The following is a 27,157-nucleotide window of genomic DNA, read 5'->3' as shown; positions in this document are numbered from 1 at the left end:
TTTAAAACAATGGTGCTCTTCTCTGCCTGACCCTGTTTTGTGTGCGTTATGTTCTCTTTATAACACAAGCTTGTTTGTCTTTGTGTTGGTGCGTGTGTCCACCAGGCCAAGTCTCTTGAGTGGCGTTGTAAAGAGAACCATGAACGCGGCTTCAGTTTCCTCTTTGGCCACTTCAGGAAGTTTTACCTTCCTCACATCTTTCCCAACTTCGCCATGGAAACCAGCCTCTACAACCCAATACTGGGTCAGTTGCATTAGATCTTTTAATAGCTGCTGGAACACATTGAACAGTAATATTGTATTATTGTAACCATGGACCACATAAATAAAGGTTTTCCTCTTCCCCTGCAGACGTGCCTCAGATGCGTCCTAAGCCCTACTACAGCGTGGTGCGCAGGGAGCAAGATGGCGGTGAAACGCTGTACTGCACCAAGGAGAGCTTACTTCAGGCCCGAGTCATCTTCGTCCGCTGGCTGGTTTCCTTCTGGCTCGAGCCACGACCCAACACACACACACACATCCCGGGAACAGAGGGAGAGAACGTCCCCAAGAACATACAGGTAACAAATACATATTTTTGCATTAGTGTGCCAAGCATGGTTCAAGTCACTGGGAAGTTCCTTTTGTTTTTGGTGGTAATATGTAGGGCTGCCGCATTATCGATGAATCTGCAGATTATATATTATATATTATTGAACGACAAAGGAAAACAGGAAATAATTACATTAGAGAAGCGAGAACCAGAGAATTTTGGCAGTTTTTCTTAATAAAAAAAGATCCAATATTAATTGATTATCCAAATAGTCATGTGGACAGACCAGATATAAAAGATTGACTGATTTGTATTTATTTTCTCACCTCATTGTGTAACCCAAATGTTCACCTCCAGCGAGCCGCAGCCGGACTGGCAGCTCGCTCTGCAGGCAGCTCAGACGACAGCAGTGGAGGTGGGATTCGGTCCGACAGCCACCTGGAAGGTAGTGGGTGCTCGTCCGGTTCAGGCGGGGGCAGCATGGGGATATCTATGGGTCCAGGAGCTGGGGGGGAGCCCGAACAAAGCCACTCCAACACATCCACGTTGACAGAGAGGGAACCCAGCTCCTCCTCACTCTGCTCCATGGATGAAGAGCAGCTGACGGACATGGAGGTGGTGAGAAGAGTGCTGACCAGCTCCAGGACCAACGTCAACTTCATCACGGAGATCTTCAGACAGGTGAAGCAGAAGCAGGGAGTGGGGACGTTATGTGACTGACAGTTGCGATGTGTCAAACCTTTGACTAGCACTACCAGTTACTAATGTAACATTACTTCTGCTTTTGGAGTGGGTCTCGGTGGTGTTTTCTAAGATTTTACGTGCATTACTGGATCATTAGTCTGAACTGTTCTTCATACAATATGTACATGTCACTTGGTCTTTTACAGCCATCTTTGTTTCACAGGATGCTTTAAAGAATATGTTAGCAAATATTACCTGTTAATATTTCTGTCTGTCTCTACCAAAATAGGCGTTTCTCCTTCCCATGTGCGAAGCTGCAGCCATGCGTAAAGTGGTCCGTGTTTACCAGGAGTGGATCTCCATGGAGGACAGGCCGGTGTTTATGAAGGAGCCAGAGGAGGGCCCCTATCCCATAGCCACAGCCAGCAGCCTGGATTCAGGCTCTCAGCACGGAGACAAGGAGGATGAGGTGAGGAATTACCTGAAATCAGTAATATAATCCTCAAATGCTTAAAATAAACAGATCTATATATAGTGATTTGTGTGTGTGTGTTTTGTCTCCTCAGGGGATGAACAAGGTGGTTGACAGTGAATTGCTGGAGTACAGTGTTCATGCTGGAGTTCAGACAACACTACAGGTATGATCCTCACACGCACACACACACAGTGTCTTGTTACTGATGTTACTTTACCTCGTAGAATCATCCTTTACATCCCGACTGCTTGTCCCCTTTTCAGGTATTTATCACCCACTCCTCCAATGTTTTCCTATTGGAGCCTGCCAACGACATCAAGATCCTTTTAGAGGAGCATGTCGACATGTGCAAGCGAGTCCTGAACATCTACCGCAGCCTTGTCATGCATGAGACCATGGACCAGAAAACATGGTAAACAAAAAGAAAAAAGAAGCTGCACAGACACCAAATACACAATGAATCACACTTGACTGTGGACTGGGAGACGCAAATAAAACGCCATCTAAATACAATTCAGGAGAATCGTGTTCTTAAAGCTTCCGTCACATCTGCTTGTATTTTACTTTATTTGTTTGTAGGGAGCAAGTCTTACTGGTTCTGCTGAGGGTGACCGAGTCGGTGATGAAAAGACCTCCGTCCATCATGCCCCAGGGCAAGAAGAACAACACACTGTCAGGCAGACTGGCTGGACCTATCTTTCAGGTACATTACTATCACTAAATCAAGGTGGCCAGATATGTTTTTATGCATACCAAACATACAGTTTTGTATTTTTGTACAGTATTATCCAGAGTATTGTCTGTGCGGTAGAAGGAGACAATGTTGTCTCTGTGGTACATTATTATCCACATGAATGATGTAAAAGCACATGCTGCATTCATGGCGACGTTGTAATCATCTTATGAAGGAGTCGTTTATTTGAATATGATCTTGGTCTTGGGACCTCATGTATCCAGGGGCCTTCATCACTTCTATTTGGAATACAGTAATGTTAGTAAACACAGTAAAAAGAAATTATTTTCTGAAGACCTTAATGAAATTTAATAGTGCTGAACCAGCTGACTAGTATTTAGTTTTGATGAGTAGAGAGCTGGAATACAACCTTTTCTAATTTAAGATATCATTGAATCCCCTCTCTCTGCGCAGACGCTGATAGTAGCCTGGATTAAGGGGAACTTAAACGTCTACATCAGCAGAGAACTGTGGGACGACCTCCTCTGCGTCCTCTCCTCTCTCACCTGCTGGGACGAACTGGTCACTGAGTGGTCACTCACCATGGAGACCCTCACCAAGGTACTGAAAGTTATTGTAATCATGTGATCCTCCAAGCATTATATCCACCATCCATATATGCGTATGGATATGAATGATATAAATTCATTTGGTGTTTTTAACACAAAGTGTTGGCTGCCTTGACTGAGAATTGGACATTTTGTTATGAATGATAATGAGACCTATCATATGCATATTTCCATTCTCCCTCGGCATATGAAAAATCACCACTAGTTTTAGTCAGAACAGTTACGTTGCTGCCATCTTAACCAGAATCAGAATCAGAAATACTTTATTGATCCCCGGGGGGGAATTGTACAGTGCCGGTGCTCCCATTCAAGAGTAGAAAGTAGCATAAATTTAGAAATAAAAGTATGTACAAAATCTAAAAAATAAGAAATAGAAAATAGAAATATACACATTTACAATATTTAAGGGAAAAATAAAAGTTAAAAATATATAATAATAATAGCAATGTTTATGTATGTATGTATATATATATATGTATGTATTGCACTATTGTGTATGACTATATATGTATTGCACTGACACCAGTATGGTAACATAAACGTGAAAGTGTTAAAGCAGTGCGTATGTCTTTGTGTCTTAGGTGTTGGCCAGGAACCTGTACAGTGTCGATCTGAATGAGCTGCCTCTGGACAAACTCAGTGAACAGAAACAGAAGAAACATAAAGGAAAAGGTTGGTCAGTCATCCTTTATAGCCCTTGTATAAAAACATGCAGAACTTCCCACCAGCGGATCTGAAATACAGCCATCATGTAATCCCAAGACAACAGCAAGTATTAAGATATAAGATAATTACAATCTATCTTCGCAACATAATCCTTCGTTTCATATCTAAAAGTTACACTTTCTGCAATTCCTACAATTTCTTACTTTTGCTGTCAGCAGTTGACCACAAGCAAAGTTATCACAAAATAAATGTAGGGTGGACAATATGAAAATGTACACATAATTACAAAATACCAAAGAACAGAGAAATGTGCATCACATCTGTATCAGTTAGAGGTAACATATGTCCTGAAATAAGTGCCATTAAATGTGCATTGAGGTATTATGTCCCATTCCATCCGTCTACACCAGGTATAGGTTCAGAGGGCCAACGACAGATTGTGGATCGTTCCTTCTCTAAAGGCTGGAGCAGAGACCAACCAGGCCAGGCGGCAGCCATGAGGCAGCGAAGCGCCACCACCGCTGGGTCACCAGGCATCGAAAAGGCCAGGAGTATCGTCCGCCAGAAGACTGTAGGTCAGTATCCCTTCCTCCTCACGACGGCCCTCCTGCTGTGTGTGAAGTTTAAAGGCCAAGGAAACTTTGCTGTTAGTCATGTTCATAGCAGTAACTGGCTGGCATGTGAGTGATGAAGAGAAACGCCATTGGGGAAAAAACTGGTGTCTTCTCTTTCCTCAGCGCACTTTAGATAGCTTCTCTTTCTTCTTGAGTCAGTTTTATTTGACTTGGCGTGTCCTCCTCTGTCCCCCTCCTGTTGTGGCGTATGCTTACTGTCATTCCTCCTCCTCAGTAGATTCGTGTTTATGTGAAGCCTTCAACTGTGACCATTCGTGTGGAAGAAATGGTCGTAACGTCACAGTGTACTAAAATAGCAGCCCAAGCTTAGAGCAAGATGACAACGACTCATGATGCAAACAAGTCAGAAGATGAAGATGCGATGTTGAAAATTGAGCTTAATGGGGATATTTCGTGGAGCTGATAATTCATCAAAAGTGGAAACTTTTTGCAATGCAAAAAAAATTGAAATGGTAATATTACACGCCAGACATATTGGGGGAAAAATAAGAGATAGGATACACATGCATTTTCTTAAATTGCTTAAAAAGCATGTATCAGCAACTCTTTCAAACTACAATACACACAACCAAATGTATTTCTTTTCACATTTCCCCTGCCACTAGATGTTTTCCTTTTATTAATTACAGTATTTTGTAATTAATATTGTCAGTGATGGTACATGCATAAACTGACAGAGTGGGGTAGGAAATGATAAGAAATGTTTTGGATACCACAGTGGACTCCGAGTAAAAGTGCACTGTTAGCAGGGTGTCTGTAGGACATAGAAAGCTGCATTTTATGTGATTTAGCACCACTCGATGTGTGTCCATCATGCGGACAACCTCATTTTGCTGTGACTGCAAGATAAATATGTAAAAATTACAAAATGTAGTGCTCCTGTGTATCGTGGTCCTCAGAGGAGATTTGAGCTGACCAGAGTGCCGAGCTGCCACCAGCCTCTTCACTGTCTCACTGTCTTTCCTCCGGAGCTAACCCTGTCTCACTCCTCCTTCACCCTCCCTGTCTCTCTTGTCTCTACCCCATAAATCATTTCTTTCTCTCTTATTTTTTCCTTCCAACCCTTCTTCAATTTTACTTGTTTTTACTTTTTCTCTCTCTGTCTACTATTTTTTTTTGTCATGCATTGTTTTCATTCCTTTCACTTTTCCATCCTCACCCAAACGTCCACCTTTCTTCCACTGACCTCTTCACCTTACTTCCGTCACTTCGTTAATACCCTCTTTTCCCCTCTTGCTGCCTTCTTTGCTTTCCTTTCCTGTCTCACCCCCCCCCTTATTCTGTCTCCATTCTATCTGTTCTTCCCACCTCTTCAGCCCTGCGTAGCTGTTCTACGGGGGACTCTCTGCTGTCCTCAGCCTTTATCCGCAGTGCTAAGAGTGCTCCTGCTCTGGCTCCGCCTCTTCCTGTCCTCCTCCACCACCACCACCCTTTTCTACCCCCCCTTGCCGACCAGCTGGCAGGTACACACTCTTTGCACTACCTGCCTGCCTGGAAAACTTTACTTGTCTGTACGTCTGTCAGAAACTGAAACTTTATGCCTGTCGTCTCGTCTCCGTCTATCAATTTTTCTGACTGTCTATTCTTCTGAAGCAACCGTTTTGCATGTCCTCCATCAGGAATCATACAACCCTTCCCTGTTTGACCTGTAACTGGGAAAGATGCATTATTGTCCCGAAGCTGTGCAGTCATCTGATCAGCATCGCTTGACATTTTGCATGTGACAAATGGATGATCAAATCACATTGTATCACCCACTTAAATGTCATCTTTGTCATTTTGAAAATACAGAACATTTAGAGAAGAGCTGAGTTAGTTTTCCAAGTTGGCACATTGTCTCAATACTGTCTATGACTTTGAATTTTGCCTTGTGAGAGAGTGAAACATTGCCATGCCGATACCAAAGAATGATATCTGTCATTTTGTCGTCTTTCACTATTTGATATAACTTGGAATTGTCTTACAGGTAGATAGAGACAGCTCTGGTTTCTCTGTTTCTATTGTTAACATGTCTGCATGGAACCTGACCTACCTGTTTTCCTGTCTGCTGGCTTGTTTCTCGGCCTGTTAACCTGCATCTTTTACTTGTCTACCGGCCCGCACACATGCATGTCCCTCTGTCGTTTCTTTAACTGTTGTTTCTTCTGCATGCAGTATTTTCTGCCTATTATAAGCATTTGTTTCCCCCAGGCCCTTCTCGTAGATCTCCCTATCACTGATGTCGTGTAACATTTAATTTGATGCCATTTATTCTTGGGGTGGCATTTAATTATTTTCTTCTGCCAATGGTGATTATTGTACTTTGTCATATCCTCTGCGAGAGTGATTTTACTTAGATATTGTTTTACTTTTTGTTGACTTGTTTACTTCTGGTGTGTGTGAGTGTGTCTCTTAGATGATTACAGCTCTATAAAAGTTGCCATTTATTTACAATTTGACATCCAATCAAAGTGAAAACTGCCAAATGGACATATGAAATATTACTATAGACGAGGAAGATATTAACTATAATGGTTTTCTTACAATCCAAAGACGTGATCTCTCAACAAGGAAAGGAGGGAGTGCATGCTCTTTGTGGTATGAATTAGCATAATCTGTCTTTTCAAAGGATGTTGTTACTCATCATGTGACCACAAGTCAGTTGCTGTTGTCCTCACTGACCTCACTCCTGAATGAGTTTATGAGTTTCTCCTTTTTATACTAAGGCTTAACAACAGATGAACAGATTTCATTTTAAGATCCACATCCCAGCTTGATGATTAACAGTGGGATGTCTGATATGAATCCAGTTTACTTCTTATCTCTCTAGGCGAAGTCAGCTAATGACCATGATATGGTGACTTGATTAAGGGCCATAAATTATGTTCACTCCTTTTACGCTACAATAAAATAAATAATATAATAATATCAGTGTGTTTTTTATTTTTTATTATTATTTTTTTTAAATGTATGAAATCTAACTAGCTATCCAACCAAATATTGATCATGTTTATAATACTTTATGTTTTTGGGTCTATGTGTTTGTGTGCAGATTTATATTTCCGTATCTTGGATCTTTGTTCATTTAGCCTTTGACTAACCTTGCTGTCATCTTCCCCCAATTACCAGACCTTGAGGACCCGCCAATCACGCTGACATCCCTCACCTCTCGGATGCGCCACTCCTCCCAGAGCGATGAGGCCCCTCCCACCTCCTGCTCTGAGGTGTTCCAGGGAGTGGCCTGTGACCTGGATGCCCCAGCCCCTTCCTCCCTCGCAAGGAGCAGCAGTGCCTCTGACATCATGGAGCCTTTCATCGCCGAGCGGGTCAAAGGTGAAGACCCCCAGAGGGATCCCACTTCGATCCCCAATCCCCCCCACCACCACTCCACAACTTCTTCCTCACTCGTAGTCAACAGCCACGCAGCTCAACCACTCCCACACCCCCTTACCTCCCCCTCTCCCTCCCCCTTTACTTTCTCCAATGGTGCTGTCTCCTTGTCTACAGAGGGACAAGATGATGGTAGTGTTTATGACCAGTTCTGGCACCAGATTGGCTCTCAAGGCCAAGGTTCTAGTTGTGATTGGGTAAGCGACTGGGATTCTGCCTTCACCTGTTCATCTGAAAAGGAAACCGATGCAGAGGAGGGTGAAATGGGGGCTGGGGGAGAGGAGGATGATTTGTTCTCCTCTATTAGGGACTACCTCACTCACAAAGGAGGTGAGAGGAAGGAGGAGGCTGGAGAGAGAGATAGTCCTGGTCATGCACTAGAAAACAGTGTTGTGACTTTACCTGTACCTGTGCAAACAGGGGTAGCTAGAACACAAATAGAATACACTGGGCAGGTAGGAGAGGCAAGACAGGTGGTGAGAGAGGACAGACAGGTAAGTACATCCATGAGACATAGCAGTGTGGATTCAACAGAGGAGAATGAGGCAGAGCAGCGGAGCATCTATGAGTGCCTGGAGTTGCAGTGCCAGTGGCCATCACCTAATGCTAGGAGTAGTGCTAGCTTAGAGAGACATGCTGGGGAGAAAAAGGGAGGAGGAAATACAGGAAGGGCAGCGGAATGGGAGGGGAACTGTGATGCGCGGAGGGAAATAGGAGAAGAGGAAGAGGCAGCAGCAAAAGAGAGGTCCAGTTTAATTAGAGACACTAACACAGTAGAGTCTAGCACTGAATCAAATCAAACTCCCCAAACTTCAGACCCAGCTAAAGCCAAGATGTCCCGTATTAGCACCAAGAGGCACCATTCTGGGGGGGTTCATGTCAGCTTCCGGCCCTCGACTGAGTCAGTCCAGTTCCACAATCCCCTTGAGAGTAAAGAGGCCCATTGGAAAGCCAGGCTGCGCCGCCTCAGTCACTTCCACACGCACAGCCACTCAGCTGGGGAGAGGCCTGGGGCCGGAGCTGGGTCAGGGGCAAAGCTCGGAGCAGGGGCTGCAGGTAAGTTTGGCTCTGTGGCTGGTATTAGCCATAGAGCAGGGGCACATGAGAAATTAGCCTCTGGGACTGCTACGGATAACAGCGGGGCAGGAAACACAGCACTGTCTGGAGGCCTGGAAAATAGGGCTGGGACTGGAGGGGACAAGGACAAGCATCCTGGATCCTGTGTGGGGTCCAACCTGGGCTCTGAGGCTCACTCAGAGGTGTTGTTAAGCAGCTCAGGTTTCTCTGGCGTGTCGTCGGGGGTGCGTGGCCGTTTGGGGCGTTCTGCCTTGCGATCTCGAGTCTCCCGCTCCCGCTCCCAGGAGCCCGGCAGCACTGCCTCAAGACATCACCAGGGGGCGCTTCTTGGTGGTGTCTATAAGACTGTGGTTCACGCTCTGTCCTCGAAGCCCCGGCCCCGAGGTCAGGGGTCGTCCCAAGGCTCGTCACCACAGCGGCAGGGCCGCACAGCCATGGGTGACGCATCACTAAGAGAACTCTACTCCCATGTCCTGGGCTACTTTGGACGAAAGACGACTACGCCAGGTGAGGATTGCAGCGAACGAAGCGCTCACAAAGGACACAGATACAACAACAACTTTGGAAAGACAAATACTCACCAACACACAAACACCAACAACTCTCTTTTCCTTTTTGGCTGTTTTTAACTGGTTTGTTATGATGGAATGATATTTTTTGGCTGACACTCATCATCTTGCTGCTGGACTGAAATTCAAACTCCCTGTTGATGTGTTTCCTCTTGAACGTAGCCCCTCCTCCAGCCTGCCTCCTGTCAAGGACCCCCCACCTCCTCCCATACCTTCCCACCTGTTCCTCTACCTCGGAAGCCCCCTCCCTCCTCCTCCTGTCCTCTTTCTTCTAAGGGCTTTGGGATCTTAACCTCCTCTCCTCCTTCCCCTCTTCTCCACCTCCTCCTCCCTCTCCTCGATGTTGCATGCGGCCTCCTTGTGCCTCCTTCGCCTCCTCCCCGGACTCCGGCCCCTCTTCAGCTGCACAGGAGGAAACGACAGTCCACAGAAAAACACAACTGTCCGCTATACATAATCCTCAAGAAAGCTCCCAAATGATTTGTGGCATTTTCCATCAAAGCCTTGTTACATTTATATTTACATGTGTAGATGTGAAAGTTGAGTTTATAAAGTAATGTTACTTCTTTTTAGGAGAGCAAACACTAGTTTCTACTTTCATATGTAGTTTAAACCTGTTGTTGTAGTTCATTCTCAGACCACTAGAGTGCAGCATGAGACCTCGTGAGAATGGCCGTCTTGATGATAGTGGCATACTCATAGAATTTGAATGGATAAGAAAAGGTATGCACTGTCAAATCAACAATTTTGAATGGTTATTTGCCTTGCACACTGCCACATGATGATTGATAAACAAACACCCTTTTTCTATTCATTCTAATTCTCGGGGCAGCAACCTGCAGAACTGGGTTTAAATCATTTTGTCTCGAGGGTCAAATGTTTGATTCGAGCACAGTGATTCATCACCTGTCTTGATGTGGAAATACTGTTGCGCAGCCACATTTTTTTTTCTTTTCCTACTTTATTCAGGCATGTTGCTTGCCAACTTGAGCCAAACGCCACCAACCAATCGTTTACATGTGTGTTTGGTTTGTCTACTTTTGTGCCAGATGTGTGGAAGTTGAGACATACAATAATACAGAAGAGTCCAGAATTATTTTCACATGATAGTCAATTGTGGATCAACAATATTGACGGCAACTTTTCCACTTTTACAATTGCAGTGATTTTAGTCAACCACGATCATGTGGTACTCCATGCAGACTTAAACCAGATATTATGTGCTGTGACTCTCCGATTGTCTGTCTGGCTGTGTGTTGAACTACTTAAACTCTGACTGCTGATGGTTATGCATAATCCTTGTTCTATGAACACAGGTGGAGCCCTCTATCTGGGCTTTGTAAGCTCAACCACACAAACTTCACAGATCATAGTACTAAAAATCTGCATGTCTATGCGCAGCCAATTAGAATGGGCTTACACAACCTCATGGGGACTGTCCCTATGAAAGGACGCCATGCCCCCATTCCTCATTCGAGTGTTCAATGACAAGTGTGGTGCAGCTGCTTGAGCTGCGGTGTTGTGTGCCGTGCTGCACTCCCAAATACTGTTTTTGCATCCTCACAGTAGCTGCTTATTTTGCTGAACTACAATCAAGAGTGAGGGGCTCCTAAACTGAACTGTGTACTGATTGGCTACGAAAAGTGCTGTTTTCAAAAGACGTCAGCTTTCAGTCATTTGTAGCTACTCAATGACACACAAGCCTGTCAGTTCTCTGATGTGCTCTGCTGCCCAAAGCTATCCGAGTTGTAGCATAGTCCATTGTGGTGTTTCTGTTTTGAGCTATCTCTCTTATAAGAACAGTGACTGCTTCTTCAGCAGCTTGTCAATTAGCAGGAAAGCGTACAGTGTTGAATTGGAGAGCTTTGGGGAGTCATTGTTAAACACACAGCTCCATAGGAGGACGGCGTTACTCACACAGAAATAGGCTGAACACATACAGACATAATTCATAATTCACATACTACATACTGTAGTCCCAGTGTGAAATACATTGTATATGTAGGCATGTGAGTATTTATTTGTTGGCCATTTATTGACACAGTAATGTCATTGAGAAACAGATTGAGCTCATACTTTTCAGGCTAACATATTGTAGCGTATACAAGTCTCCGTCCTGTAGTTGTTGGTGATGTCATGGCAAATAACCATTACAACTCAATAGTCCACCTGTAGACAGCTGTTTTTATGGTATTTAACTTCCATGCTTGAAGAGATATCTGAATAACATGCTAATTGGAAGTGGGGATATACAATAATTTTGAAGGTTATCCAATGCAGCCCAAAATGGATTATTAATAGATCAATCAATTATGAATCGATTAAGTTGTTGAGTTTTTTTGCAGCTGACTTCAGTTCCCTCCGTATGATCGCCGATTCTTCTAATAAGCTGCTAAAACGTAGATGACAGAAAGGGATTTTTGCACTGACCTCTGTGATTGGAAAGTTTCAACTTTGTTGCACATCTGACCACATCTGGGACAGACGACAAGCCCTTGAGTGGTGTCAGTTTCCAGTCTTAAATCTTGAAGCAAAGATGTGCAGCATAGTGAAATTTGTTCGTAACCAGGCTCTGCCAGCTCCGGGCAATTAACCATTAGTTGGTTCATACTGTAGGCGGCATATTTACCCTCATCTGATTTGGGATTGATGGATGCTCTCTGCTCTCAGAGTTTACAAACTCACAGTGACCGCTGTCATTGCTACCAAGCTAACGGCAACATAACTCCATCGTAACATTAACCGCACTAATGTAGGCCTCTGATATGCTGCCTGTTTGGACCTAACAAGGTGATACTCTCTCTCGCTCTCTGTGCATGGTGTGAATTAACTCCTGCATTGCTTTGCTGGTGGGTTTGCCTGCTGTTTTGTGGCTTTTTAATTTTTTTAACAGTTGGCTTTTGCTTACTTCAGGCCTACAGCACATACACATCAGGACTGCTCTTAACATTCAGAGAGAAGCTCCAGTTTGTTGTATGGATATTGTGACATTTACAATGATACCTGAGCACTCAACTATCAGCAGCAAACATTAAAATACTCCACGGCTGCTAATGCTGCTGCAGGAGTTGTGAACAGTCTCTGACCGCTTCTGTCTTGGGAAGTGAAAGAGGCTAAATTAAAAACAAAATCTCACCATCTCCCTAATAGACAGATTGTACAAAAAACTTCTTTAATGGACTTTGTCAGCAAGTCAGACTTGATTATATAATTATCTTACAAACTCCTAAAAGTTATTACTCAGTTTTGTGTGGTATGGATCTGTCACTGTCTATCATCATGTGTTTGTCCATTTCTTTCTCTTTATATTTGTCAACATCTCGCCCGTCTGCGTGTGCATCTGTGAGTCTTCATCCGTTTCCCCCATCATTTCTCTGTCTGTGTGTGTGTGTGTGTGTGTGTGTGTGTGTGTGTATACGTGACTACTCTCTGTCTTTGACTATCATCATATATCATCTCTGTCTGCCTCTAGTCAACAAAGAGGAGGTGGTGCAGAAGGCTCGTCCGGTCTCAAGCGACGTAGGAAGCAGCAACCCAAACTTCTCTGACCTCATGGATGAGTTCATCCAGGAGAGACTGAGGGCCAAAGGAACAGCGGTGAGTACAACACACATGCACACAGTCACGCACTGACGAAAGATTAGAGTTTCAGATGCCCCAGCTTTATGTCTCCAGCTCGGCCAATCGCTGCCCCTACTGAAATAGCATTTAAACCTTGCTTCCCTCTCCATACACAGGGCCGCCGCGGCAGCAGCCCGGGGAGCCTGGAGGTTCCCAGGGACCTGCCGGAGCTCCTAGAGTCAGGTCAGGGTCCTGGATCCCGACCCTCAGACGATCACCGTCCCGTCGATGATCCAGGGGTTCCCTCTGAATGGACATCACCCGCAAGTGCCAGCGGTTCTGACGTCATCAGCTCAGACAGCCAGTCAGACTCCTTCAACGCCTTTCAGTACTCCACCTGCAAGTTTGACAGTAAGGAGCAAAACTCCAGTTGTCTTTTTTTCTCTAATATATACAAACTGAGGAACTGGTACAGAGTTTTATGAATTTGAGTTTGCCGTACATGTTTTATCTTGTCAAAATGAAAAGAAATGATGGATTGATCCTCGTAAGTTGCTGCTGTGGGATATAGATAGATGATACACGAGGAGGGAAAAGGTGAAATGGTTAAAGAAGGTAAAGTTCTTTTTGGTGAAGTTATATCAAAGCTGTTGGACCAAGGCATCTCGTCTTCAATTCAATGTTCAAAGCCTAAATTTTCTGGCTGCTTCTTTTAAATTAGTTTTTTAAAAATCCCACCTTATTTTTGATATTACTATAACTTCAACATAATCTTTAAGGGGGAACAAGGGTAAAGATTAAGTCCTGTGGATTCATGATTCGGAAACCTTGCAAATGTGTAAGCAACTTTTTTTTTTTTGTGGTAGATTTTACTTTCAGTTCAGAAGCATGTGGAGGAGGAGTTGGATCTGGAGGAGGAGGTCGAGCCAGCTCACTGGACCAAGACAGCTTGGGAGGGGGCGTGGCCGGCGAAGAACACGAAGTAGCCAGTTTGACAACGCTTCACCTCGACTCGGAGACCAGCAGCCTCAGCCACACTGTCACTGTCACTGGTATGTACATAACATGAAGATCTCTCTAGCTACTGTATTATTTCAGCAGACCTAGAAAGGATAATATCCATCTGTACACAAACCAACAGACTTAATATTACATATTATACTACATAGTTGCATACTAACATCAGCTTTTCTGCATAGTGAATATAACTGCTGTGTTAATTATCGCAATTGTACAACCTGGCATGTGACAAAACCTTACTCAGATAAACTCCAATGCAGGAGTTGTTTTTCAAATGTCTTTTTTCTTATTCCAGGTTCTGAGAGTGCTTCTCCCATGCATTCCCTTGGGGGCTCTCGCTCCCAGACGCCCTCTCCTGCCACGCTGACAGCAGAGCACACTGATCGCACACACTCCCGCTCACACACCCACCTCCAGCTGGACCAGAAGCTCCACAACTCTGTTCTGCAGACTCCCGATGACCTGGGTAATACACACACACACACACACGCACTCAAACATGTACTTGTATGTTTGTTTTCTTCCCTCTGCTAAGGTCTCAGCTGTGAATGAGAGGCAAGAGTTACTGATTGATTCATTGATTGATTCTAGAAACCAGTGAGTTCCCCAGCGAGGACTGCAGTGTGATGGCGGGTGGCTCTCTAACTGGATGGCATGCAGACGTTGCCACGGTAATGTGGCGGAGGATGCTGGGTATCCTGGGGGATGTCAATACCATCAAAGACCCGGAGATCCATGCCCAGGTCTTCGACTATCTGTGTGAACTGTGGCAAAACCTGGCCAAGGTGTGTACTGACGCATACATTTACTGCACAACTATGAGACGGCACTCTATAAAGATTTGTGTAAAAATGACACTTTTCTTTTCAGATAAGAGATAATTTGGGCATTTCTCTGGACAACCAGTCGTCTCCCCCGCCCCCAGTTCTGATCCCACCCCTGAGAATCCTCACCCCCTGGCTCTTTAAGGTACATATGAGTCAGGGATCACTATAGGACCTCTGATATTCATGCCATGTTTTGATTCATTTCCTTTAATAAAACAGAAATCTAAATGCACTTGTTTGCTAAATAAAAAGTCATCACACACATTGACAGGCCATTTAACAACTTATCTTGCTTGCATATGTATGTCTTCTGTGTGTGTGTGTTAATTCCTCCAGGCCACCATGCTGACAGAGCGTTACAAGCAGGGGAAGCTTCATGCCTACAAGTTGATCTGCAGGATCATGAAGAGACGACAAGATGTCTCCCCGAACACAGACTTTCTCACACACTTCTACAACATCATGCACCAAGGACTGCTGCACCAAGACCAGGTAGAGTGTTTGTGGGTGTGTGCGAGTGTTATGAAGGTGACGTGGTTTCAAATGTACATTTAAAGACAACACATGAACAAACAACATTTTTTTATTTGTAGAAGTTACAATAACAGGTATTTTTTGTGTCCACACTCATTTTAATAAGATACATGTAAATACTGTACTTATCACTCTTCTGCTACTACTAAGTTTATACTTCTTCAGATTAAGGGATGGAATATGGACCTTTGGCAAATGTGCTGCTATAGTATTAGGAGTATGTTTAAAAATACTGTGGGTTCTACAGGACATTGTGAACACCATCATAAAGCACTGCAGTCCCAGGTTCTTCAGTATCGGTCTGCCTGGAGCCACCATGCTGATCCTGGACTTCATCATTGCAGCATCTAGAGTCACCGCCTGCTCATCACTTAATGTAAGAAACACAGAAACACCCTTATGCACAGTGTTGTTTGCAATTATTCAGTGCAAACACACTGTGACACACCTGTACAGTACGAGCTTGCACATAAATGTGTTGGGTTTTTTTTCATTTGATTTGCATTTCCTCTTCTTTCTTTTTGTCTCTATCCCTCCGTCTCCTACTCTCCAGGCTCCAAGAGTCGAGGCCCAGATCTTGCTTGGATCTCTGGTGTGTTTTCCCAACTTGTACGGGGAGCTTCCAGCACTGCATCCCACCACAGCAGACGTGGTGCTGACCAAGTTCCCTGATGTCAAGGTAGATGGAAGCAATAGTAGTTTGGGTTTGAGAGGCTGAGACAAGTCGTCACGCCTCTGTGTGTGGGTAACATCGTTATTCTTTGTGATAGTGTGATAGTGAACCAAAGCAGAATAGGGAGAAGAGAGAAATAAAAAAAACTTTTACTTTTTCATCACAGACACACCACTCTTGCTAAATCAAAACATGTCAGTATACTTTTAACACAAAGCGTAGGGTCAAACACTTCAACATAACTTCATCTACTTTGTGTGTAATCCAGGTCAGTCCAAACCTTGTAACGCACATTTCTGCTGTCCATAGAGGGTCTCTGAATCAAACTAATAGGTTAATGTCTCATCAGTCATTCGGGTAACAGTTCAGAGCTATGGGAGCAATGTTGTTGTTGTTGTTGTTGCTGCTGTTGCTGCTGCTGCTGCTGTGTAAACAGTTAATGCCATGCGCGGCAGCATCTCAGGCCCGCACACTGGTGTCCTCCAAGGCAGAAGCTTGTTTTGAATCAGTAAGCGGTCATTAACACTGACCGGAGGGACGAGACCAGCAAGTATGTGTGAATGTGTCTATACTGTTTGCCTGTGTGTCCGTATTTAGTGCAGCATGTACTCATAATGTAATTCCATGAGTCACTTTTCTCATTATCTGAAAAACAAGCACTGATTTACATACTGTGCAACATTGCGCGGTATGTAGATATTTGCACAACACATAACCAATAGTTCGTATTAGGCTAATAAACTGTGTTTGTCTATATGCTCCATTTTTTAGGAGCACGTTATCAAAACCATCCTGACCTCTGCCAGGGACGAACCCTCAGCTCCTGCTAGGTGAGTACTGTACTATTGCACTGCTCCTAGTACTATGTACCACCTGTGTGCAACTTTGTTAGACAGGAGTCTACTTTTAGAGATCATGGTTTGTGGTGGTGATGATGTTGTATTGGATATCATTATTATTAAAAAGTGTTTCTAATGTTTTTTCTACTGCCATGTATCTAAATGTGAGTGGAGAACATATTTTATAATGATAAAGGAATTATTATATAATTAAAGACATTGTTAATAGTCCATGTATTTGTAATTGAAATTAGTTGATTGAACAGCAGGACATCTGACTACATCTGTTTGTGTTCACTGCTTTCCAATATGCTTTTATTTCCTGTTAGTTGGTGGGTTTATAAGTACACGGGTAAACTGTGTGCTTTAAACGTCTGTCCATTCAATATACAGAATTTGAGTGGATCTTTGCATGCGTAACTATTTCCATACGTGTCTAACACAAGCATGTGTTGAAAGCTTGTTCATATTGTGTTTGTTTTGCTTTGTTAGGTGTGTGGCTCTGTGTAGTCTGGGTATCTGGCTGTGCGAGGAGTTGGCTCGCGGTACTCAACATCCACAGATTAAAGACGCTCTTAACGTCATCTGTGTTACTCTGAAGGTCAGTCACAACTCTGTACTACTTTTAAAGTAGACTTTTGGTTATGTTACATCCTGGCTATATAACTCATCTTCCTGAACTTCAAGCACGAACTAAACATTAAGATATAAAACTGTGAGGGTCACATGTCAACCCAGCTGAGTGAGATTATCTCATACAGCCTTTGGACTTGGTGTCAAACTTTGTCCCTGCTGACCATGGTGCTCTCTCAGTCTCTGACTGTGATCCAGTGTGATGAGACCAAAGCAATGAATCTGTATCAAAGAGGCTGCTGATTGGCCGCCTGTCACACTGACCCACACAACACTGCGGGCAGTGTCGAAACATCTGTTCCTCTTCTCTCTGGATGTTTGATTACGCCTACTTTAGTTAAAGGCAACAGTAATTAATCCCATAAGGAAAAGAACTTGATGATTAACTATAATAATATGACCCATTGAATATATAAGTTTGATATATTCATGTCGGTTTAAAGTAGTAAACTGTAAAAATCTAATGTTTCTTGGACATTTTCATAGCAACTGTTTTTTTTTTTTAAAGTAATTTGCATTCAGTTTTTGCATATTTATATGGAGTTTATTATCACACAATGAGAGAATGTCTGTGTTGCTTGTTTAGCCCGCTGTGATCCAGTATTTTATGGCTTTCATATCTGTGCATACTATATAATAACACTTGTTCTTCTAATGCATTTAACTGGAAAACACAAAACAAACACAGAGACAATTGATGGCATTAAAATCTTGCTTCAAATGAGGGAGGATGGAGCTGGTTAAAGAGAGTTTAAACATACCAAAATACCGACTGAAAACTGGACAGATGTGGTGTTTCTGGGTTTAACATGGAAGGCTGCAAGGAGCCAAAGTATGATGGAAAACATTGTTGGAGATGATTGTTGGTGTTGGTGAAATTGCCTCAGATGGTATTGTCTGTTTCAGGCCACTAGACTGGGAGGCCTGTGGATCATAGTAATACTGTCCAACATTTACTGTCTCATCTGTAGCCAAGTGGCTCTAGATGGACAAACACACAAACACACACACATACCTTTTCCATCTTGGAATCCCTAGCTTGTGTATCGGCAGCCAATGGCCTGCTAAGACATTGCAGCAACACACACACACACACTTGCATTCACTTACTCCTGGGAGCAATCCCTGGACTGTCAATATGTTTGGTCCTCCTTCAGATAGGAGACTAATCCAGGGGGAATGCTGCAAGCTGTGTCTCACACACACTCATGGTATCACATATATATACACACACACACACACACACACACACACACACACACACACACACACACACACACACACACACACATCTTGTCCACTTCTCCATCTCTTGCCTTCACACCAGCAGCCAGTCACCTCAGAAATGGGCTCTGTGCTATGCACACACAATCACACACAGACATACACAAAGCTTGAGGGATTGTCATATTTCCATGCGGAGCCACTTCTTCCTGTTGTCCTCCTCGTCCCGCTACCCGTCCCTTCTGCTATCTAGAAGCATTTTTTGTTTTGTATTAATTACTAATTACAAGAAAACACATTCAGACGATTGATAAATAAAAAAGAATATGACAAAGCTTATTAGATTAGAAGCAGATGTACTGTGCATTATGGTAAGTACTTTATATGAGACATGTAAATGACAATAGAGGACGCTCATTGTATCAGGATGTGGGGAAAATTAGTTCAACGGTGCCTCATCTGCTGTTTATATTGTCAGATCATTTTTATAGCATACATACGCAAACCGTCATTGGAATATCACAGATTTACATCCATATAAGCTTAAAATCCGTTTGACATTAGTTTAAAAACTGATGTGGATGATTTTTATTATTTTAAGTACGTATGTAAATGAATGTACCCACAGAACCTGTGAATGAGCATGAATACTGTGTTTGTTTCATCAACCAGTACCCCAATAAGAACGTGGCACTGGTGGCGTCAGACATCCTCCACCTCCTGATCAGTCATGTGGATCACCTTCAGAAATTCCCCCCTGACACTCCGAAGAAGATCGTAGAGGTGAGACATAGATTACTGTAACACTTCTGAACAATTATTGGATACATTATATTTTATTAAAACGCCAGCTTCATTTATTCTTCATGAAGTCACCATCAGCAGCACGTTCACACATCCTGATGGACTCAATCATATTGTGTAAAGCTGGAAGATCTTGAATACATTTAGATACACCAGATCACTTTTATATTTAGAGGCCTCATAAATGTTTCTGCTTCTTGTTTTTCTGGTGAGACATCCACTCTCACTCATACCGCTCAGCTGTCTTGTTCAATTTGCAAATGTAATGTCATATTTTTGTATAATTGGCTTTAGTTTCCTTTTTATCGTATCGTCGTAGCAGTAGTGACGGTGCTAGTTTTAGTAGTTTTAACATATTTATTACTTTTCTTAGATTTTGATTGCCACCATCACGTACCTGCTGCCTACTACCGAGTCTTCTCTGCATGAACTGGATAAGAGGGTAACGTACACACAAAAATTCTCTTTCACATTTTCTCCCCATATTGAAAATTGTGCTTAGCAAGTAACCTTATAGCTCTGCGTGTGTGCGTGTGTGTGTGTGTGTGTGTGTGTGTGTGTGTGTGTGTGTGTGTGTGTGTGTGTGTGTGTGTGTGTGTGTGTGTGTGTGTGTGTGTGTGTGTGTGTGTGTGTGTGTTGTAGCTGGTAGTGTCCCTCCTGTTGTGTCTGTTAGACTGGGTGATGGCTCTGCCTCCAAAGACTCTTCTACAACCGGTGCAGTCACGAAGCCCTCCAGAGAGTGAGCAGCCCACCAAGACTCTGCTCAGCTGTATTTATAAGGTATGGTTGTGTCGCCATGACACACACACACACAGCGAAAACACTGAAAATAAGTTGTTGTTTTTTTATCATAATGAAGTATAAGTGTCAGTGTAGTAAAGCTGAACATGAGACATAATGTCCCTTTTCCTTTAAAACCTTTTTTCTAGGTATTGCATGGTTGTGTGTATGGAGCGCAGTCTTTCAACAGTCCCAAGTATTACCCGCTGCAGCTGTCGGACCTGTTGAGTCCAGACTATGACCCGTTCCTGCCATTAGAGAGCCTCAGAGAACCAGAACCACTGCACAGCCCGGACTCGGAACGCTCCAGCAAACTGCAGCCTGTCACCGAAGGTATTTTATCACCAGGGACGCACCACGTAACGTTTAGGCCCATCATTGTGACCATCTTTACTGATTCTTAAAAGATAGAAATTATTTTCACATGATCATACATTCTACAAGACCCAGTACACCTCTAGATCTAGTCCGTCATTCTTCTATGCATGTGAAGTTGTGCACTGAGACACACACACACACAAAATCCTCGACCAAATGACACAGAGCGGTCCACCAAACCACTGCCCACCACTAAAGATGGGGAAAAGTTAGGGGGGTGTGTGTGTGTGTGCGTGCATGCGTGCGAGTGCACCTGTCTGCATCCGTGTGAGAGTGTGTATTGTCCCCTGCTGTGGTCCACCAGGACACAGTGTCTAGTCTAATGACTGGAGCACCCTGATAGACCATGCCTCTCTTCTCTTCTTTTTCTTTTTTGTATCTTCTCATCTTCACTGCTTCACTTCCTTTCTTCCACTATTCTTTTAACATTATTATGCTAATGTTCTTTTCACTTTTTTTTCCACCAGTCTTCTGTGTTCATTTGTCTTTTCTTTTTTTCTTCCTCCTCCTGAGCTCTCCTGAGGTTTAGGGAGTCGTTGAGAATGTCTGGTCAATACATATCTGTACTCACTACACATTGCCCTGTCAATAAGGAGCTGTTGGGCAAGTGTGTGTGTGTGTCACACTGTGTGTGTAATGGTGTTGATTAGCCAGGATCTGCTGGCAGCACAGTGTGTGATGGCATTGGCTTCTTCTCAGCATGGGACAAACTATGTACAAGCTGAATATGTGTTTGTACCTCTTCCTAGTTTTTACTATAATTCAACAAAAGTTTTGTTGTATCTTGGAACCTAAATATAAAGTTAAAGAGTTACAGTTTGACCTTTTAACAATAAAATCTACAAACAGAGAAATAGGCTATAAACCTTTAATATCTGGTACCCTAAATGTATTTTTCTTAACTGTATCCTTGCAGTAATATACGTCCTCTGTCTGTATTTTCCTTCTCTCTGTAGTTCGTAGCCGTATTCAGCAGGGCCTGGTTTCCATCGCAGCCAGAACAGTTATCACACACTTGGTCAACCATCTAGGACATTATCCAATGTCTGGAGGGCCTGCTACTCTGTCTAGTCAGGTACTGTTACTGTGTGTGTTTTCTGGTAATTATGGCACGAGTATGATGTACTGTATATGGTGATGATTAGTTGTTTGTCCTAAGGGGTATAAAAATCCAAAAAGTTCAATACTTTTTCTTTTGCAAGAGCAACTCTATGGTCTGTGTTTTCTAGGTGTGTGAAAACCAAGACAACCCATTCTGCGAGAGTGCAGATCTCGGACCAGAGCTTTTCCATTCACCAAACCTACAGTTTCTGGTTCTGAACGGCTCCACGCTGCTCTCAGTGTATCAGGTAACCTCAACTGAAAGAAAGTTTCCGGGACAAATTGTGATGCTTTGTAAATCCGACGTCACACTACATGACTTTTAGACCAGTTTATAACCACCGTCTGTCATCATGACTGATGCTGACTGAGCTCAAACCTAAAAGCCACTAGTCTGTAGTTATCTTAACAAGGTGTTAGTTAAGACTGCTACTACTTGATTCATTTTTAGCTTCTCCAGGGCTGGAAATGTCAGTTGGTGAGCATGTTAACCTGCCAACATTAGCATGGCATAGCTGTACATTTAGCTTAATGCTTACATAGCATGCATGCAAACAAACTCCCCCACAGTATCAGATCAGCTACATCCTTTTGTAGCCTGGCATTTTTATAACTTATTAAATCAATGGTTTTACGTTGTTCTTTTTTTGATTATTTCTCTATGTTTGAGCATTCTTTGAAATTCTTGTCGGACTTCCTGGTATTGTATTTGTGCGAATCATAAGGTGCTATAAAAATAAAGTTTCCATACTTACTACTAACATGGCACGGGAATAAATGAAAGATGTGAAAGATGCTCAGTATCACAATGATTTCTTTTTGGTACATTTAGTGTTAAACTGTTGTCCCTTGTCTTCCTCTATTTCCCAGATCCGATCAGAGTCTGGTGTACCAGGAGGCGGAATGACAGCTGGTTTGTCCTCTGCTCCTGCCTGCGTTCGTGTCATCATCCGAGACGTAGCTGGAAAACACTCGTGGGATTCTGCCGTTCTCTACGGGCCCCCGCCATGTTCCCCAAGCAGCCCAACACACACATTTCTGCCTCACACCCAATCGCCTCACACCTCGAATCTTCATTTACGAACCCCACCAGGAGGTCCTCCGAAGAAGATGGGAGTAAAGAGAGAAGACAGCGAAGAGGAGGGGCAAGAGGAGAGGGAGGCAGAGGAGGGAGGAAGAGGGATGGAGGGTGAAAGTCATGGGTTTCAGGGAGAGGAGGGGGAGGAGGAGGAGGAAGAAGAGGAGAGGAAAGTCAGTGAGGAGGAGAAGGGAGATCGAAAAGGAGGTGAAGGAGATGGGGAAGAGGAGGAGAAAGAGGAGGAGAAAGAGCATAGGATGGATGGGGAGGGGGATCGAGGGGAGTCCAGTTTGGAACAGCTTTTAGCTCCGCCATTGGCTAAACGTGTGTGTCGGGAGGCAGTGCCAGCGTGGGATTCACTGAGCGAGGGAGACGATTCACTGGATGAAATGCTGCAGTACCTGGGATACTCGAGTCCAGAGTGTCTGCAGAGAGCAGGTATACACACACACACACACACACACAGACGCACGGCAAGTACCTTTTTGTATTTGTATTCTGAATTATCACAATGGCTATTTCATACACAGTGAAGTATATAAAACATCAAACGTGCAGAGAACATAATGTAAATTAGAACATTATGTACAACTGTGAATCAGCAAACTGCACATTAAAAGCCAGAATAATGATATCAGTTTTAGTTGGTCAGCAACTCCTTGAGGCAGAGTTTCAGAAGAACCTGCATCAAATCAAAGGTGGACAGTGAACCTTTTTTTTTTTTTTTTTTTACAGCTAACTTTGTCCCCTGATTGGTCCCTTTAGGCATGCCGCTCAACATCCCAGCCCCTCCTCCAGCGTGTGTTTCAGAAAAGCAGGAGAATGATGTGATCAATGCCATCCTGAAGCAGAGCGCTGCTGAAAGAGAGTTCGTCCTTAACGTACGTAGTGTCCTTATTCATGTGAATAGAATAAATAGAAATTTGGAATCTGTAGCTCCCAGCAAGCCCAGATGAGGTGGATACTCAGACACTGGTGGCTCACAAGTGCAGAACTAGCCATTGTATAGTTTTACTAATACTGCTTAGGTTTCAGGACATAAAAGGGTAATCGCAAGCTGTTTCAGTCCTGCAGCCAAACTGCAAACTTTTTTAATGTTGCAAAAATACAGTTGGGATTTGGCTGTGTCCACTTGCTGGTCAACAAGGTTAAAACCTAGCTACATCAAGAATTGAAACAGCTTGGCACCATTATTGTTGTGGGGTTTTTTTGATAACCAGAAGGACTGCAACACAAAAGTGCGCCCGTAGATAATGATTCTATAAGTTTGATAGTTGCCTTGTTTATCCTTTGGTGCAGTATTCCTGAGAGTCAGTGGCAGAAGGATATTATCCTCTGGTGTTGGCTTCTCTACTCTGGTTATACTTTGATATGATTTGTTCATATTGGCATCATGTTTTGGTTGAATGTAACTGACATAAAAAAAAATACTTTTTCCGGGTCATGACTCTCGCTTTGTGGATGCAATTTCCAGGGTTTATTGCATTTGGTTTGCATGAAACGGAATTGTTGAATGTTTCAGAGAGGCGAGGAGCTGAACATGAGGGCAGTGCAGCAGACTGAACCAGAGACTCAGACACCACAGTCAGCCTTCTACTACTGCAGACTACTGATCAACATACTGGGACTCAACTCCTGGGAGAAGAGGTGAGACCAGATACACACATACACTGGAAGCCATTTCTGTTTCAACAAAAAAAAACATTCATCTAACAATAATAGTATATATAACACAAACAGTTTGCTTCTGTCTCTCATTTTTTTGTTTATGGCAAACTATGGTGTTTGGAGAATGATACTCCAACCAAGATATTTTTTTCCTGTTTGCTTTGATGGAGATAAGAATCTACTAAAAAGGATATATTTTACTGCAGAGACTCCACTTGTTGCATATTGCACAAAAACCTGTAGGAAAGATGAGTTTTCTACTAAGAGGCTGTTTTTCAGGCTGCTGTGGTACATGTGTGGGAAGTCTTTTATTAATTTTTGTCTCTCCTAGAACAAACAAAAACGCCTGTTGAATGCAAATGAGGCAAAAATTTCAAATTCAAAAAGGTATTTTGTGCTAATTAGACACCACGTTTTCCCTTTCACGTGGCACAGCATTTCATCTTCTCAGTGACGCTGAGCTAAAATACACAGTGTCAAGGTATCACTTTAAATGTGTCTGGCCAGCTAATGGACACTCATCGCTCTTTATACTTTATCCAGGGAATTACAGAGTCTGCATTCAGCCTGCACAATAGACTTCTTAACACACTGCACGCTCGTGTGTGTGGAAGAGAGTGTGATAATGAGCATAGTACTCTATTGATCAAACTCAACCCATTTGGAGTTAGAATAAAAGGCAGTAGTTGAAGAAGAGAATGGCGGTGGGAGAAGCAGCATATCAGAAAACAGAGTGAATAAAGCACATGTAGATGCAGAGCGAGAATACAAAACAACAACAACAACAAAAAAGAAAGAAATGGAGCCAAAATATGGAAGTGAATGAGAAAATAATAAGAAGGCTAAAGAAAGTTGGATGTGAGAGGAAAAAGAAGATAGACAGATGAGAAAGAAAGATAAGAAGAGATTGTCTAATCATCTGTTATTGTCCCCTTGTCTCTCCAGGTATTCATATGGGACATTACAGACACTAAGATACTCACCCAGTCACCCGTGTGTGTGTGTGTGTGTGTGTGTGTGTGTGTCTATCCCCTTTTATGCTTTTTCCTATAATCCAGGGTGTAAATGGAGTCTTTGAGAGCAGAGAATGAGGCCATTACCAAGTATCAGTTTAATAAAGAGCAAATTGCTCTCTCTCTCTCTCTCTGTCTCTCTCTGTCTCTCTCTCTCTCTCTCTCTCTCTCTCTCTCTCTCTCTCTCTCTCTCTCTCTCTCTCTCTCTCTCTCTCTCTCTCTGTCTCTCTCTCTCTCTCTCTCTCTCTCTTTATCTCCCGCTCTTTCACTCTTTTTTTTTTTTTTTTTTTTTCCCTCTGAAAGTGAAAAGAACGACGTGTCATTATCAGTCCACTCCCAGCCTCACTGCTCAAGTCTTGGTTTTATATCAGCGGTGCAGAGGTTGGCTGCTGGGACATTTTGAACGTTGTCCCCTAGACTTGTTAGTTGGTATAAAAGGCTTTTGTTTGGAGCCTTAAAATACTGATGACACTAGCTGTGGGCAGCATGAGCTATAGTTGCACATTTATAGCACAGTAATAATAACATGCAGTGATCTGTATGTGTACGGCCAGAGTTGAGGCACCAGTACACAAACAGAAGTGCTTGTTGGATGGTCGAACAGAAAAACAAAAGATAAAAGCTTCCAGAACATTTGGTTATTTGGTGACACAGTTCCCACATGTTCTTTGTGCAGTGATTGTCGTCTTGTGATCTTCACAACCTCCATATTCTTCCTGTTTTTGTATGTTTTTCCATCTCTTTCAAATGTGGAAATGACATCTGACATTGGGGGACGAAGTTGTTTAGATATATGTTTTTTAGCAGGTATCAGAGCATCTAGCTGGCCTCAGTTACATCTATAATCGGCAAGCAAAATATATGTTTGGATGGCCACAGTTTTCTTTTTCAAAGACGGTTGACGATGACGCCCTAATGATGATTTTGACTAATACAAATCTATCCATGTGATAGTGAACTGATACTTATACTTTTAAATAGGTTTTCACAAAGCATATATCTTTAAACATCACCTCTTTTAATAAGACTATGGATAAAATCTTGTTTGTATTCAGTTTTTCTTTTCCTCTTTTTCTTTTCTTTTTCACCAGAGGTCCTGCCAGCTCTACTTCATGTCTAATTAGTTGGCATGGGATTGGTCATTATTATCTTTTTTTTCCTTTTTTTTTTGCAAGGAAACGGTGACAAAAACAAGCAACCAGCCAATTGAGGGAGACGCCAGTGGTAGCCAGATAATGGTAGAGAGGCTGGTTTAACCTGTGCATGTATCTGTGTCTTACAGGAGCAACTTTCATCTGTTGAGGAAGAATGAGAAGTTACTGAGAGAGCTGAAGAACCTGGACTCCCGGCAGTGGTGAGAAAATGTGACACGTCGAGCAGCTTGTGTCGTTTAATGCATTCCCCTCTCCCTCCATCTTTTTTTTAATCCTCTTTCTTTTAGTCCCTATCTGTCCGATCTAAACAGTATGACATTAAAGGTTCTTTAAATATTGATTGAAATGCAGTTCAATACTCTGACATGTATTCTGTAGGGTTCTGAGATTCACAAGCAGTTACGCTATGCCCCATTTCATCCCTTTGTCCTTGACCCTCACCTGACCATAATCCGATTTTGTGTGGAAATTAAACATAGTATCCTGATACAAAAACATACCTCTGTGTAGTGACGTGGTTTGAGGGCGATCCCTAACACTAACAAATAGTTGAATAACAGA

General features: G+C 43.0%; 1 protein-coding gene across 1 annotated transcript in view; it reads left to right on the top strand.

The window, feature by feature from the left end:
• Positions 1–27,157, top strand: part of ralgapa1 (Ral GTPase activating protein catalytic subunit alpha 1) — a 57,844-nt gene that overhangs the window by 6,090 nt on the left and 24,597 nt on the right. Inside the window, exons 8-41 of the mRNA XM_070920684.1 lie at positions 106–244; positions 352–560; positions 890–1,213; positions 1,506–1,685; positions 1,783–1,854; positions 1,955–2,103; positions 2,271–2,394; positions 2,839–2,985; positions 3,575–3,665; positions 4,070–4,234; positions 5,611–5,757; positions 7,403–7,606; positions 12,782–12,906; positions 13,047–13,281; positions 13,737–13,922; positions 14,186–14,356; positions 14,482–14,675; positions 14,761–14,859; positions 15,054–15,209; positions 15,499–15,627; positions 15,805–15,930; positions 16,696–16,754; positions 17,256–17,364; positions 19,293–19,403; positions 19,798–19,866; positions 20,067–20,204; positions 20,354–20,537; positions 21,539–21,657; positions 21,812–21,931; positions 22,554–22,779; positions 23,041–23,199; positions 23,527–23,642; positions 24,284–24,408; positions 26,725–26,796. Of these exons, the coding sequence (XP_070776785.1) occupies positions 106–244; positions 352–560; positions 890–1,213; positions 1,506–1,685; positions 1,783–1,854; positions 1,955–2,103; positions 2,271–2,394; positions 2,839–2,985; positions 3,575–3,665; positions 4,070–4,234; positions 5,611–5,757; positions 7,403–7,606; positions 12,782–12,906; positions 13,047–13,281; positions 13,737–13,922; positions 14,186–14,356; positions 14,482–14,675; positions 14,761–14,859; positions 15,054–15,209; positions 15,499–15,627; positions 15,805–15,930; positions 16,696–16,754; positions 17,256–17,364; positions 19,293–19,403; positions 19,798–19,866; positions 20,067–20,204; positions 20,354–20,537; positions 21,539–21,657; positions 21,812–21,931; positions 22,554–22,779; positions 23,041–23,199; positions 23,527–23,642; positions 24,284–24,408; positions 26,725–26,796 (4,979 nt within the window). The remainder of the gene's footprint in view (positions 1–105; positions 245–351; positions 561–889; positions 1,214–1,505; positions 1,686–1,782; positions 1,855–1,954; positions 2,104–2,270; positions 2,395–2,838; positions 2,986–3,574; positions 3,666–4,069; positions 4,235–5,610; positions 5,758–7,402; positions 7,607–12,781; positions 12,907–13,046; positions 13,282–13,736; positions 13,923–14,185; positions 14,357–14,481; positions 14,676–14,760; positions 14,860–15,053; positions 15,210–15,498; positions 15,628–15,804; positions 15,931–16,695; positions 16,755–17,255; positions 17,365–19,292; positions 19,404–19,797; positions 19,867–20,066; positions 20,205–20,353; positions 20,538–21,538; positions 21,658–21,811; positions 21,932–22,553; positions 22,780–23,040; positions 23,200–23,526; positions 23,643–24,283; positions 24,409–26,724; positions 26,797–27,157) is intronic.

This window comes from Enoplosus armatus, chromosome 15 (genome assembly GCF_043641665.1).
Source record: "Enoplosus armatus isolate fEnoArm2 chromosome 15, fEnoArm2.hap1, whole genome shotgun sequence".
Classification (NCBI taxonomy): domain Eukaryota; kingdom Metazoa; phylum Chordata; class Actinopteri; order Centrarchiformes; family Enoplosidae; genus Enoplosus; species Enoplosus armatus.
Note: the sequence above shows the minus strand (reverse complement) of the source record. Positions and strands in the feature narration are given on the sequence as shown.